The 15,036-nt window shown below is 47.9% G+C and overlaps 2 protein-coding genes across 5 annotated transcripts; both read left to right on the forward strand.

Moving 5' to 3' along the window:
• Positions 1–755: 755 nt before the first annotated feature.
• Positions 756–9,020, forward strand: LOC100282968 (phosphomevalonate kinase). Of its 4 annotated transcripts, none has more exons than XM_008660414.4 (11): positions 756–943; positions 1,061–2,108; positions 2,204–2,354; positions 2,483–2,580; positions 2,712–2,824; positions 2,943–2,995; positions 3,816–4,211; positions 4,313–4,414; positions 7,515–7,742; positions 8,179–8,306; positions 8,485–9,020. In XM_008660414.4, exons 2-11 carry the CDS (start codon positions 2,101–2,103, stop codon positions 8,513–8,515), a joined length of 1,308 nt encoding a protein of 435 aa, XP_008658636.1. In that variant the 5' UTR covers positions 756–943; positions 1,061–2,100; the 3' UTR covers positions 8,516–9,020. The 4 variants fall into 4 exon arrangements, with proteins under 4 accessions (XP_008658636.1, XP_008658634.1, XP_008658635.1 ...); XM_008660412.4 differs by having other exon boundaries at positions 8,179–8,301; positions 8,485–9,018; XM_008660413.4 differs by having other exon boundaries at positions 7,515–7,709; positions 8,179–8,301; positions 8,485–8,964.
• A 3,803-nt stretch (positions 9,021–12,823) lies between these two features.
• Positions 12,824–13,905, forward strand: LOC103639349 (protein RADIALIS-like 3). The gene is made up of 2 exons (XM_008662111.2): positions 12,824–13,452; positions 13,549–13,905. The coding sequence occupies exons 1-2, from the start codon at positions 13,193–13,195 to the stop codon at positions 13,580–13,582; spliced, it is 294 nt and encodes a 97-aa protein (XP_008660333.1). The 5' UTR covers positions 12,824–13,192; the 3' UTR covers positions 13,583–13,905.
• Positions 13,906–15,036: the final 1,131 nt, after the last annotated feature.

Genomic DNA, 15,036 nt, shown 5'->3' on the forward strand with positions numbered 1-15,036 from the left:
TCATCCGCTACAGATGAGATTGTCCCGAAGCAGAATACAGATCCGGGACGCACGGTGATCTTGCTGCGGAAGGTGACGACCATTGAGCTAGCTTGGATCGTCGACACACCCCCTACCTGGCGCGCCAGCTGTCGGTGTTTTGGGTCCGACCGCACACCCGGGGTTGCCCCTCAAGGTGTTTTTAGGAGTAGGACGGTGTCAATGACTGTAGCAAAATGGTTCGTGCCTGTCGCACGAGGGACAATGGACAAGATTTACAGGTTCGGGCCGCTTAGAAGTGCGTAACACCCTACGTCCTGGTGAGTATATGGGCGTGGTTACAAGAGGACTCTCTGGATTGAGGGCACAGAGAGTTTACGTGGGTGGCTAAGAATAGAGTCGATCGTTCTGAAGGGGTGCCCCCTAGGCCTTATATACTCGACCGTGGGGCAATACACTTGGATATGATAACAACAAGTAACTAAAAGATAGAGAACCTCTCGAGTTTATCCTGCGTGATCCTCCCCGACTTATCCTCGCACGGCTTCGTTGCATGGGAGCTCCAGCGCGGGAAAGTCGGGTCTCCGTTGCAGCCGCTTGCTCGACGATGTGGGCCATCCGGGTTTGCACCAACCTGGTCTTACGTCTTCTCCGCTTCGTTGATTGTCTTTCCCCAGGCCCACGAAAGAACGACCTTACGATTTATTGGGCCTTTGGGCCTTTCGTGAGGTCTTTTATCTCTTTAGTGGACCCGGGGGATATCTATCCCCCACACATGTGTATCCTTCAGAATCTCTAGCGTGGTGTTCCTCCTCCCCACACTTTTGACAGAAGAACCTCCTTCCTGGATTTGATTCCCCAAACCTCGAGAGCACAATATGAGGATTAGGGTTACATGGGAATTCTGAAGCAGCAGAGGACGACGAACCAGGAGCTCCCCATTCAAGAACCCTACCCGCAGGAGGTTTGATGTGCCAGCTCAAGTTCCGGCTTCTCCCCCAAATTGGAGACTCTTGTTGATCTTCACAGTGATCTTTGTTCTCCCATTTCTGAGTCCACGACTTCTGCTCCATGCTTGCAGACTTCCCTTTCGTCGAGCTCCCTCTGATCCCCAGTCTCGGCAACTCCCCGACCTCCTAGCGGGGGCAAAGAGGGATACTCCGCCAGCCGCCGCAGAAGTTGACAACCGAGTGCGTCGGCAAATCCCACAAACAGGAAACGAGACCGGCGAGATGAGGGAGTGACTGCGTGCCAATTAGGTCATCAGCCCCTTCTCACTTGCCACCATCGATCTTCGATGCGTCGGTCTGTCGCTATCCGCGTCCACCAGACGATGGGCCTGGGCTCCTGATCAGCAAATGGATCTGATCTCTTCTCCCGTTCCTTGATTCCACCCGCTGCACTGGTCAAAACAAGCGGCCCGATGTGGATGACGAACTAGCTTGCCTTCCGAAGAGAGGGGGGCCACATGGCGGAGAGGAAGAAGGGGTAGAGTAGAGATGGCCAAACGGGCCGCCTGGCCCGGCCCAGCCCGCAAGGCACGGTTAAAAAACCGGGCCGAGCCGTCTAAGCCCGCGGGCTCGATTTTCTGTTCGAACCTGGCCCGCAGCAGGCCTAAACGGGCCGGCCCGACCTGTTTAGCATGAAAAAAGCGGGCCGAAAACGGGCTAAGCGAGCCAGTAAGCACGTTTTAGTGCACAAAAAACGGGCTTAACAAATTTAGAGGTAAACGGGCCGTGCTGGGCTAGCCCACCGTGCCTAGTTTCTTGTCCGAAGCCGGCCCGCTTATTCGTGATAGGCCGGTCCGGGTCGCATAGAACCGGATCGTGCTGGGCTCAGACAGGACCCAAACATCGGGCTTCGTGCCGGGCTCGCGGTCGTCGTGCTTATTGGACACATCGCCAATTCTTCTCGGTTCCTCCGCCCCCGTAGCACCCCGCGCGCCCAGCCGTCGCCGCGATCGCGAGACTGCGAGAGCCTTCCGCCCTTCCCCTTCCCCTTCCCCTTCCCCGGCCCTGCCGCGCTGTTCGGCCCGTCCTCCTCGGTCCTTCCATCCACTCACGCGAAGCTTCCAGCAGAGGCGACCTCCGCATCGAGTCTCGGCTGCCGAGGAGTCGAGTCATGGAAGTGTCAGTACTCGCTAGCAGCCTAGCACCGTCCTTTCACTGTCTCGCTCCCCCGCTAAGGTTCCGCACTGGGCCCCGATCTGACCGCGTTGTCGCAGGGTGGCGTCGGCGCCGGGGAAGGTGCTCATCGCGGGAGGATACCTCGTGCTGGAGCGCCCCAACGCCGGCCTAGTTCTCAGCACCACCGCCCGCTTCTACGCCGTCGTCCGCCCCCTCCGCGACAGCCTCCCAGCCGACTCCTGGACCTGGGTGAGCGCATTTGAACTGCGCCCCTCCCCTCCGCCGCAGCACCCAGCCCCCTTATGCCATCCCGCTGGTCTCAACAGCTACACTGTGTTCTCTCGCTCCTCACCCTGGGTGCTCTGTACCGATGCTAGGCATGGACGGACGTCAAAGTGACTTCCCCTCAACTCTCGCGGGTGGCCACATATAAATTGTCCCTAAATAAAACGACGCTGCAATTGACGTCTTCAAGGCAAGTTGCTCATCGTTCTTAATGACTGCAAATTTGCAATCTCGTGGCGAGGTGCTCCTGTTTTTGTTATATTATTGCTGAAACTCGAGTCTGGTGGTAACGTCACTGACAGCGTTACTGTTGCATTTCAGGGAATCGACAAACCCTTTTGTGGAGCAGGCCATACAATTCTCCGTAGCAGCTGCTAAAGCGACCATTATTGATAAGGAGAGGAAGGATGTGGTAGATAAGTTACTGCTGCAAGGTTGTGAAGCTTCTCTTAGTTATTTTTGCTGCTCTTAATCACTCCATCATGTTACATGCTTGATGGACACCACTCGAGTATATCATTTTTTTGGTAATGTCTCAACTTCTTGTTGCAGGTCTGAACATTACAATTATTGGTCACAATGATTTCTATTCTTATAGAAAGCAGGTGAACCTTTGTAATTGTATAAGCATACTCAGATGTATATCTTAGCTTCCTGCAGAACTCTAACTACACCCAAAAGCCCAGTCCAACTTGGTAAAGAAAAGCGAGAAAAAGAGAGATTTGATGTTAACATGACCCTTGTAGCTCCTTTTAGCTTTTCTATTTTGAACCATCAGTTGCAAAAAATGAACTACCTAATCTTGGACATATGTTTATTTTCTAATATCAACAAAATTTACTAAAACACTTACCAGAGTTTAATTAAAACTTAAAGTGTGAACTCTTTTGTACTGTGCTTTGGTTCTCTGTTCTCTTGATGATGGTCATAACTATTGTGATAAAAGTATCAGTTTAGTTAATTCTAAAATTAGCATAGTGCACTTCTTAATACTAAGTATGAAATCAGATGCAGAACTCAAAGCTAATGTGTTGGCATATATATTTGTATGACATATGATATGTGTGGATGTAATGCTTGATTTTTTTCTTATAAAATTTGCGTAGTTGAAGATCATTTTCCTTTATGCTCTATGCATTCATGACAGCGTTCTTATGTAAAACTTAAGGTTCAATGAACTTCAAAGGGGTAACCATCTGTAAAATTTTGAATAGATGACTAGACTGCCAGATGGCAATGTAAAACATTAAAAAAGTCACTCTCCTTGCATTATTTAGTAAATTTCAGCATGTGAATCTATTGCCTTTTGCATAGTAAATATCTCTTTTAAACCATATAAAATTTTCTTGTTTGACCTAGTTCATGTTTACAACTAGAGCTCAGTGAGGAAATACTATATCTTATTTGTTTCTGTTGTTTCTTCAGATTGAAGCACGTGGTCTCCCTCTTACTCCGGAGGTACTGCTTTCATTGCCTCCATTCTCTTCAATTACATTTAACTCAGAGGTTGCTAATGGAACAATGACTGGAGAGAAATGTAAACCTGAAGTAGCCAAAACTGGACTTGGGTCATCAGCTGCCATGACCACATCAGTTGTTGCAGCTCTTCTTCACTATCTTGGTGCTGTTAACCTCTCATGTTCAGGACAATCTTCTGGCGACAATGCAAGTGGACGAGAACTTGACTTGGTTCACGCTATTGCCCAAAGTGCACATTGTTTAGCACAAGGGAAAATTGGCAGTGGTTTTGATGTTAGTGCTGCTGTCTATGGGAGTCAACGCTATGTAAGGTTTTCTCCAGAAATACTCTCCTCGGCTCAGGTAAGAAACCTCAGTGGCAGATGATATGCACCTCATCAATTTTGTCAGTATAATCTGACTACATATGGAGAGTTGGTAATTTATGGCTACAATATTTACAGGCTATAGGTGGGACTGTCTTGCCAGATGTAGTATCAGATGTTCTAACACAAAGGTGGGATCATGAGAATAAACAGTTTTCATTACCTCCTCTGATGACCCTTGTAAGTCGCCAAGCCTCAATGTCCATTTTGTTGTTTCCAAAATGGCAATCAAATCATTTTACTGGTAGTCACCAGCCACCATAACTACTGGTCTGCCACTACTGGTATAGGATTTACAGTTCCTTTACTAGACACTGCAATGCTATGATGCTTATAGGCTATAGACATTAGGCCATGCCTTATGCTGATAGTGGCAACACGTGCCATGAGACTGCTGTTATGACCTCATGTCATATCTATCTCACACGCATACCATGCTGGGAAAAAATTATATGCATGCATGATGGATGTCGCCTCCTGTGCATCACCGATTACATGCTAGCCGTGCGTGTCTGTCCCACCTTGCGAGCGGCTTGATGGAGCTGGCTTCGCGAAACAGCTGGACTGGACAGATTTGTAGACCATGTGCTGCGTGGAGATCAGTTGGAAGGATCAGAGCATCAACATGATTGTACGACATCTAGTTGGTGCTGCACGGGCTTTGTTATACATCGTGCCTCATATACTTTTTCCTACCATGCTAATATTGATGTCATCAAAATTTGGAAAGTGATAAGCTCTAGATCTTCTTGTATTCTCATCGTCACCAGATACACCTCTGGTTTCATGTTAGCCTATCACTCATAGCTTTGCCTTCCTTTAAAAATATCCTTGCAAAGTTGTATCTTTATTAATATTTCTTCACTTGATCTCCATGTGAAAATGTTTGCTGTACAGAAACCCTAGCTACAGTGCGGTGGCGGGTCCTGGTCTGCCACCGAGCGAGAAGGGTCCTGGTGGCAAGATCCTTCACAGAAAGACCAAACGGGTCAAACTCCATGGAACAAGAGTTGTCAGTAGTGAACTGACGTACGGAAAGAAGATTTTGAATGATGTGGGGGGCAACAAGGACGTTGGTTAAGCGGAAAGGACCGAGAAGGACCGCGTCACCTACTGAGGTGACGGGAAGGGCGGACCCGTTTCCGACAATGATGGAAGAGGGAAGAGAGGGGTGGGCAGGGGAGGTGGAAGATAGAATACCTGCGCCCGGGGTGGTGTGGTAGGAGGCGCCGGAATCCGCCACCAAGTCAGAGACTGAGGTGGGCGGGGCCAGCGTCATCGTGGAGGAGCTGGCGAGGGACTGCGCGTCCCACCCGTTAGTCCAGGGCCCCCACATGGGCTGGGCCGGAGACCCCGGGAGTGGCAGAAGACCTTGCTGAGGCTGGGGAGGAGCCGAGGGTGCCGCCGGGGGTGCAGCGGCAAAGAAGACCTGCTGAGAGGCGGTGGGGTGAGGGGCCGAGGCACCCGCAGACGGCTTGGGCCACATGTGAATGGTGCCAGTCCACGGGTTGTAGAAGGATGGCCACTGAGAGCCACCCGATGAGCCACCACGGCCTCCCGACGGGCCACCGCCACTGCGTCCGCCCTTGCGACCACGGCCGTGACCGCGGCTGCGAGCCCCCCCGAAGCCAGCAGTCTGTCGCGGAGCTCAAGAGGGCAGCGGGGCCGGAGTGCGGTGAGCAGGACCCCCCCCCCCCCCCCCCCCGGAGTCGGAGGGGGCAGCCCGAGGTGCGCTGTAGTCTGTAGAGGGCCGTGGCGGGAGCGGCGGTTGCAACGGCGGAGAGGCGAAGCTCCTCGAGAAGCAGATCGTTCTTGGCCTCCGCAAAGGTGGGACACGGCTTCATGCGGGTGAGGATGGGGGCCACGCGATCGAAGCGAGGACTCAGACCACGGAGGAGGTTGAGCACGTGGCTCTCATCGGTCATGGGGGCCCCGAGGGTGCGAAGAGTGTCTGCCATAGTCTTCATCTGACGGCAGTACTCGTCCACAGAGAGATCGCCCTGAACAAGCTGGTGGAAGACGATCTCTAGGTACAGGATCCGAGTCTGGTGGTTGCCGAGGAACTGAGCTTCAAGGGCACCCCAAATACGGTGAGCAGTATCGTCCAGCACTCGAACGATGTCCTGAAGTTCGTCCATGAGGGTGCCATGGATCCAAGAGAGCACCACTTCGTCCATCAGGAGCCAATCCTCCGTCGGTGCAGCGTCCGTGGGGAGGACGTGGTCGGCGAGGGCGTAGCTGCGGAGGGTCTGCAGGACCTGGTTGCGCCACCGAGGATATTGAGTGGAGTCCGGCGCGAGAATGTCGGTGACGGTTGCCCGGATGCTGGTGAGGGCCGCCGCCTGGGCGTGAAGAGAGGCGCGAAGGGTCGAGGCTGGGACGGGCGCGGGCTCGAAAGTGTCGGTGTTGTGACGAGCGGACATGGGAGAACCATCCGACACGCCCTTGCCAGCGAGGTGACGGTAGGTCTCGGCGTACTGGCGCTCGATGGTGTCGACAACCGCCTGTTCCTGCTCAAGGGCACGGGCGGCGTCGTGGGCCCGCTGGCGAGCCGCCGCAACGGCAACACGGGTGGCAACGAGGATGGCTGCAGCGTCATTCGAAGGGGAAGGAGCACGCAGTGTAGAGGTGATAGCGGACGGCTGGCTGTAGACGATCGTGCCAATGGCGCCACCGGGAAAAATCAGGGGCAACAACAGGGCGTCGTCGTGGCCGAGCACGGTGGTCTGGGACGCGTGAGGAAGGGAGATCGATGTGGGGCAGACACCGGCAAAACCGGAGCCGGTCGGACCCGGCGGCGGGGCCGGAGCCGCCGGAGGGCGGCGGTGGCGCGGGGCTCCCGGCCATGAGGGCCAGCCCCGCGGGTGGTGGCGCGGCCGATGCGGGCCCGCCGGATCCGGCGGAGGGAGGCGGCGGCGCGGGATGCCCGGCCATGGGGGCCATCCCCGGAGTCACGCCGCGCCCGGGAGGAGAGGGCGCGGCCAACACAGCCCTGTAGGAGAGAGGGAGAGGAGGGAAGAGCTCACCAGAGGAGGGGAGAGGGGGAGGGGGGCGGCGGCTCGGAACAGTCATGGCTCTGGTACCATGTGAGAATGTCTGCTGTACAGAAACCCTAGCTACAGTGCGGCTACAGTACTAGTGAACCCTAGCACAATGTACATGTTAGCCAAGAGTATGAAGTTTACCATAAAAATGTATTTCTGTTCATGAAGCACAGTAAGATTTTTTTGGGGGTCAATATTAACAATATTTTTTCCTACTTATGTTTGTTTGTTGCTAGCTCCTTGGGGAACCTGGGACCGGAGGATCATCTACTCCATCAATGGTTGGATCTGTGAAACGGTGGCTGAAGTCTGACCCTGAGAAATCCAGAGATACATGGAGTAAACTGGCCATTGCCAATTCAACGCTGGAGAACCAACTGAGGATCTTAAAAGGACTTTCTGAAAATCACCATGAAGCATATGAGTCCATGGTGAGGTCCTGTAGTCGTCTCACATATGGGAAGGTAACTATGTAATTATGTTATATACTTAGGGGTGGTAATGGATCGCGATCCAAATGTTTCTTCACAATTCGTTTGAGCTCTCGATAATTTTAGTTCAAAAATGAATAGAAATAGAGCTCGATCCTAATTTGATCTGATCCTTAAATTTTATATTGTAAAATTTAGAGCCCATTACCACCCCTGTATATACTTATATTTATTATATCACACTATCCAGTTTCTGAAAACAACTTAGCATTTGTTTGGACTAATAGATTGATGAACAAGGTAAAGGCAGTGTAAGTATAAACCATAATATTTTGCCTTCTAGCTTTGGTTGACGAGAGGTTATACTCCCCTTTTTAATCACCATGTATCATGCTCGTATCTGTGGAAAAAGGAAGAGGTAAACTTTAATTATTTTTAACTGAATTCTCTTTTCCTTTGTTCTCTGCAGTGGGCAGAGGTGGCTACTAACCAACATCAAGAATTAATTATAAGATCATTGTTGGCTGCAAGGGATGCTTGCCTTGAGATAAGGCTTCACATGCGAGAGATGGGCATAGCAGCTGGTGTTCCAGTAAGGTCCCCTATACATAACTGCAAGTACTGTAGTATAGCATGCTCGAAGGAAGTATATTCAGTATGACGTTTGGCATAATCACAGCAGTATGGGTGACTAAGTTACGAAATTGTAGGTATAATATAACAGGGTCAATATTCTTATTCAATCTTGTTTGACATCTTTGCCCTAATTTTGTAGATTGAGCCAGATTCACAAACACGGCTACTAGATGCCACTATGAATATGGAGGGTGTTTTACTGGCTGGAGTTCCGGGAGCTGGTGGCTTCGATGCAGTGTTCTCAGTTGTTTTGGGGGATGCAAGTAATGCTGTAGCACATGCTTGGAGCTCTGTTGGCGTTCTGCCACTTCCTGTTCGAGAAGACTGCCGTGGTGTTTCATTGGAAGACGCTGACCCGAGAACAAGGGAGGTGTCAGCAGCTGTATGGTCCATCCAAATTAACTGATTCTACTGTTAATAGTTCTGTTTATGCATGGTGTACCAATATCATTTATTAACGATGTTCGCATTGCTGCAGTTACAATTCATAGAGACAACATAGTATAAATAGTAGAAGCCGTTACGGATTAAAGCCAAACTAGCAGGCTCTATCTTTTATAAGTACAAAATTGTGCCGAATGCTCTATCTTTTATAAGTACAAAATTGTGCCGAATGCTAGGAAGAGTTCGAGGTATGTGGTTAAATAAGTGCTGCACTTGCAGCAAGATAGCACATGAGCAAATTAGTGCAGAAAATAAGGAATTCTATGGATTTCCATGGAATTAGTGCTTCTAGTTGTAGCTGTGGAATATACGTGAGCAAATGTCAAGGTATCAACAAACTTATTTTGCACCGTGTGTTCAGGTGACGGAGGAACCAGATGAGCCTTCTCTTTTACATAGGTAAGCTGGAGTAAGGCAATGATGGAGGAAATTGAGTCTATCACTCACCTCATTGACCTTTCGCCCAATTATCGAGCGATAGAGGTAAAATGACTGTTCAAGATGAAGAGGGACGAGCATGGGCCGTTGACTAAACACAAGTTGAGGCTCATAGTAGGTCTACGTGCAATGACACGACATCCGACTACGACAAGGTGTTCATGTCAGTGGTTAGAACAGACTCGGTGCGCCTGACCATTGCAATCGCGGCACACGAGGGATGACATTGCAATCGTGGCACATGAGGGATGATAGGTGCACCACATGGACGCCGAGTCAATCATTTTTGGACGGCGACTTGCGAGAGGAGCTCTACGTGAAGCAGCAGCCGGTTTTGGCATCACCACCAAGGAGCACAATGTGCTCACGCAGTCACGCTGCGAAAGACGTTGTACATACTACATCAAACACCACGCGCCTGGAAGGAAAAAAGGGTGGACGACATTCTGATGTCGTTCGGCTTCAGGAGGAGCCTATCGAAGCACGCCATCTACATCAGGTGAAACGATGATTTGCAGATGACAATATCCACCAACCAGTATAAAAGAACTCTGATCTTATACGACTGCGAAGGATGATGCTAGCTAGCTGCAATATATTGAAAATTCTGGGAACAAACCCAGGCCTCCCGATATTACCTTCTGAAGCACTTGTTTTTGAGCGTGTGCTCATCTTCTTATTCAGTGAACGATGATATGCGATACACAAAATCTTACAACTTGGAGCATATAATCTTTCGGCGTGCACCCACAATTAAAATTAGATGGAAAAAAAAGCATAGCGTCGTGGAGCAATTACAAAACAGTACGATACACATGACAGTGAACTGCAGTGAAATTCTGTATCTAGGAGCTTCCAAAGCGTGCCTGCCACCTTTCATCGGTGCTATTATCTCCAGTAGCTGAGTAGATTCTCTCCTCCATTCTTTCTGGCCTCTAGAGAGATACGCCACGATTCGCTCAACGGGTACAGATTGTTGTGCATAGACCTTGGCTGAGATATACTGGGGGCCCATATATTATGTCCAGGAATCAACTTGATCACAGTGAGCCATCAGAGTCAGAACCAGCCGACTTAAATCCAAGAAACCCTTGGCAGCACCTTATATAGCTAACCCTTCCCTCAGGTGAGCATTTCTAAACATATTGACCTTATACTACTCTAGGTAAGTTGAGACTCCTCTAGGTGAAGCATGTTTAATCTAGTTGGATCAAGTTTAGCATATTAAACAAGGTAACTATATAAAGCATAAATAAACATAAGGTGCATAGACAAAGCAACACAAATCATGATCCAAGTCAGGACATCCCTCTTAATGATACAACCAGTGGGGCCCCTTTGCACCCCGAGGCACCTCACATATTGGCTCCTGCCCTGCCCGAATCAAGAAAAGATTCTACTAAAGTCTTGTGATAACCATCTTATGCTTAGAAATGATGGAGACAAATTCACTTGGTTGTGGGACAAAGGATGGAAGGATGGGAACATTAGTTGGGGCGGCAGGACAGCAACTCCTTGAGGATGCCATAACTCTACTCTGGAGTATGGTGAAGGCCAATGAGTACTTCTGAAAGGAACATGAAGTTTACTTTCAAATGAATCAGCCCCCACCATAAGATTATGACTGAGTGGCTGAAAAACAAGGGAGTTTTGAACACCTAGAACAAAAGATCGAACAAGTCAGCCTCCAGCACCTAAACAAGCCTTTTAGCTTTTGTTTCCCAAAGGCCCATTAGGAGGGGTTGATTAGGCTTTCAGTATCCCTGGTCGTTTAAGACTGTGCTCAGTGGACAATGTAAAACATTGTTTTGCAATATAGACAACACAATTCACATAGAAGTTTGAAATAGGATAGGAAAGACTATTGGAGATAGCCTAACATATATAAATACTAGATGCAGCTGCTATTGAAAATGTGGGTTTTGTTTTCTGCCAAAGTTCAGTTACTGCTACTTTTTTATGCTACTTTTTTATAATCGCGTGACTAGGCTAGAGCATCCGTTTAGTTGATTCAGAACCCCAACTTGTGAAGTTGTTAATGTGCTTATAATATTGTTGTAGGAATCTAAGTCCCCCGCCTTTCGTGCACTTGCGCCATTTGATTTGCCTTTTGTTCATGACCTCCAGGCAGTGTGCATATATATACAAATGTTGGGCATAAAGTCAGGTGCACAACTTGACCCGATTCCTTTTTCCTCAGATGGGGCCATTTATTTTATATGCCATAGGCTGCAACCTGCAAGTCATGGTAAGCCAAATTTTGTGAGATGAGACATGATTGGCCTATCCTCCTTTCAATATAAGGCAAGCAATCCAGCATCCAAATCTAGCTTGTTGGGGCATTTGCTTTACCTAGTAGTAGTGGTATATACGGAAGGAAAGAAAAAAATTGATTACGGAAGCAAAATATTGGTCATTTGGTGCCGACTAGATTCGCTTTGCTTATCACGGAGACTTTTCAAAACTCATTTCTTTTCACTAATTTGTGGTTTAATAATTAGCCTCTAATTTCTAATAGTAACACTAATAACTTCGTTGTTACCGATTGGACACATTAATTAATCCTTACTAATAAAAATCTAAAACCACAAACAAAATTATTAAGGCCATATATTCTCAATGCACAACTTTATCAAATTGTTTTCAAGGTTTTTGCCACGTCAACATTTGTCTATGTATACCCATGTATTTAGAGTTTCACCCACATGAAACTCCATCATATCTCTCTTTATTAAATTACATGTCATATCTTATATGGCATGCCATTTAATAAAAATAAAACTCTCGTGAAATGACCACTGTGAATTGTCAAACAAACGAATTACTAACAATAAATCCGTCTTATTGGCCGTGGTCTCACGAAGTTCAATTGATTTAGATCTCCTCTATACACATACACTGAAAAGATCACACACTTAAGAGCATCTGCGGTAGTCACGTAAACAATTCCATAAAAAGTCTTCAAGAAAAATTCAAAAGTCATGTAAAACATGTCCCTAAATCCACAAACTCCCTATAAAACTTAATTTCATCTCTACATTTACCAAGCTTGTTAGGTCTCTCGGAATCAACGTTGGTACTAAGACCATCGCGAAAAGCCTACTCTAACTACTGTTTCGCGTCTTCCCACTGCCCCTCGTGATCATAAATCCATCTCTATCGTCTCAAACGCCTTGACGCCGCCATCACCAGACAACCTCTCGTGTTGAAGCGCTGTCATAGCACCTCTTATGTTGCCTGCATGTTATCTCCGTGACGACCTCCGTGGATGGGTTATGCCTATCGCCGTGACCGTATAGTGTTCCATCGACAACCTCAACTTTCTAAAACTTGGTTGTTGGTACATATTTGTGCCACCCTCGAACTTGAGTGGAACCGTAGCGTAGAATTAGGCGGCGAGCTGTGCATATTGAGCTATTTGCATGAAAGGAAGAGCATCGATCCCTCTGACCTGGCAACCATTTAACAGAAAGACAAGCTGGCCTAAAGCCCCGATACTTTCTTACGTCTGTCGAATAAAACGTCCGCCAATCAGCTCGCTCATCGGCTAGCTACCTGCCATTACAAGCCCTCCCACAACTTGCACTTCCCGACCCCGGCCCTTCGCATTGAGCTTTAGCATGCAACTAGCTTCTTACAATAATATATAGATAGATATATAGTAGCATATCATCACGACTATTATTATGCTATGCAGGCAGATCAATTCTTGCATTTGTTGCAGCTACATGCGTCATGCGTGTGCATGGGAATGGGAGGTGTGAATTAGACCCAGCATGTTGCGACAAAAGACTTTCTTTGTCCCTCTATAAATACCATCAGCCATCCAAATCCTCGGTTCGAAGCAACACAACTAAGCAGGATCGACAACTAAGCTAGACGACGTTGGTCATCAGTCATCACCTGGCTTGAACAAGAGTGTAGCAAGAAGCGAGCTGTGCGCTGCGGCTGGGAGAGAAGCTATCATGTCGTCTTGGACCTACTGTGAGAACGCGCTGTTCGAGCGCGCGCTGGCCACCTACGACCGGGACACGCCCAGGCGGTGGGAGCTCGTGGCCGCCGCGGTGGGCGGCGGGAAGACCGCCGAGGACGCGAGGCGCCACTACGCCCACCTCGTGCTGGACGTCGGCGACATCGAGTCCGGCGGCTACGACAACCCGAACCCCCGCGGGCCCGCCCCCACCAACAGCGGCGGTGCCAGCATCAGCGGGAACGGCAACAACAGGTGCGTAAAACTAGCAGTCGTCCGACGTTGCACACCGATGGATGGAGACTTCAGTTATATGAATGCCTCACATGTGGTTGTGGTTCGATTTCGCAGGGGCGGCGGCAGAGCCAACCGGCCCCAGACATGACGGCCTCCCGCCTCCCGGAAAACTACACCAGCATGCCGTGCGTGCAATGATACTATGATAGCGTGAGTCATCAGATATATATGTATGCATGTTATGTTCGTGTGCGGTGTGCGTGTGTGTAGATATATAATAATGTACAGGCATGCAAGAGTGTGTGCATGTGGTGTTGTGCAGACGCCGTCTGTTCAGTCAGTGTGCGTACTGTACTACTGTGAGTGCGAGGCCGGATGAGCACACGGGCGCATAGCCTGCTAGCTAATCTAGCTCCCGACACCAAGGCTCAAAACCTAAGGTCTAATTTTTATAGACTATTCGCTTATTAACTGTCAGTGTTATTTCTACATACAGTTCTAGTGCTGTTTCTTTTTTTAAAAAACCGTTATTAGAAATCATTTTTATCCTTAATTTTTTAGTTTTTCAAACGACTTCGTATGATAAAACTAGACCTCATCGAAATAAACTACCAAAATAAAAGTTATAGGTATCGAAAAGTTATAAAACTTTGTATTGATAACATTTTTATTTAAAATCATCTCGGCTCTCAAAAATTACATCCGAATTTGTCAAGTTAAAAATACAAATTTTGCAGACGACCTCGCATGAAAAAAGTATCAAAATAACAGTTATATAACTTCAAAAGTTATTCAACTTTGTAGTTGAAAACTTTTTTTAATTAATTTACGGTCTCAAATAGTCAATATACACTCAGTTATTTATAATATGTGGATAACAAAAATGTAGTCTAAACACAAGGCACGTAATAGAAGAGGCTTCACGAGGGTAAGGTTATGGGTTCGATTCTCAGCCGCCACATAGCACGCGAAAAATGCTATAACTTGCGACTTCGATAAAGACGGGTGGGCGAGTCCTCTCCGATTAAAATATTTTTTTGCTATTTCAGAACTATTTTTATGTTTTCTAGAAAAGATTTCCACTAACAGTTTTCTTAGCACAACTTGTGTATTAGTGTGGTGGACTGATGGTTTTAAAAGACACGGGTGGGCGAGTCCTCTCCGATTAAAAGAGACTTGTGGGCGGTTTTCAAGTACCTGTCTGTAAAAAAATAAATTTTATGGTTTTAAAAAACGCTATAAATAGATTGAGAACTATCACTATACAACTTGTGTATTAGTGTGGTGGACTGATGGCTGATGCCATGTAAGGGCTTGTTCGGTTATTCTCATTATACATGGATGAGATGAGATTGGAAAAAAATTAGAAAAAGTTTGACTTGCTTGGGATTTAAACTCATCCAATCTCACTCAATCCACATAGATTGAGAGCTAACTGAAAGTCGCCTAGAGAGGGGTGAATAGGCGAAACCTGAAATTTATAACTTAAACACACACTACAAGCCGTGGTTAGCGTTAGAATTAAATCCGAGTCCGAGGGAGAGGGGAAAACAAATCAACCAAGAAATAAAGCGAGTGAATACGGTGATTTGTTTTGCCGAG

The sequence above is a fragment of the Zea mays genome, chromosome 9 (assembly GCF_902167145.1).
Source record: "Zea mays cultivar B73 chromosome 9, Zm-B73-REFERENCE-NAM-5.0, whole genome shotgun sequence".
Taxonomy (NCBI): domain Eukaryota; kingdom Viridiplantae; phylum Streptophyta; class Magnoliopsida; order Poales; family Poaceae; genus Zea; species Zea mays.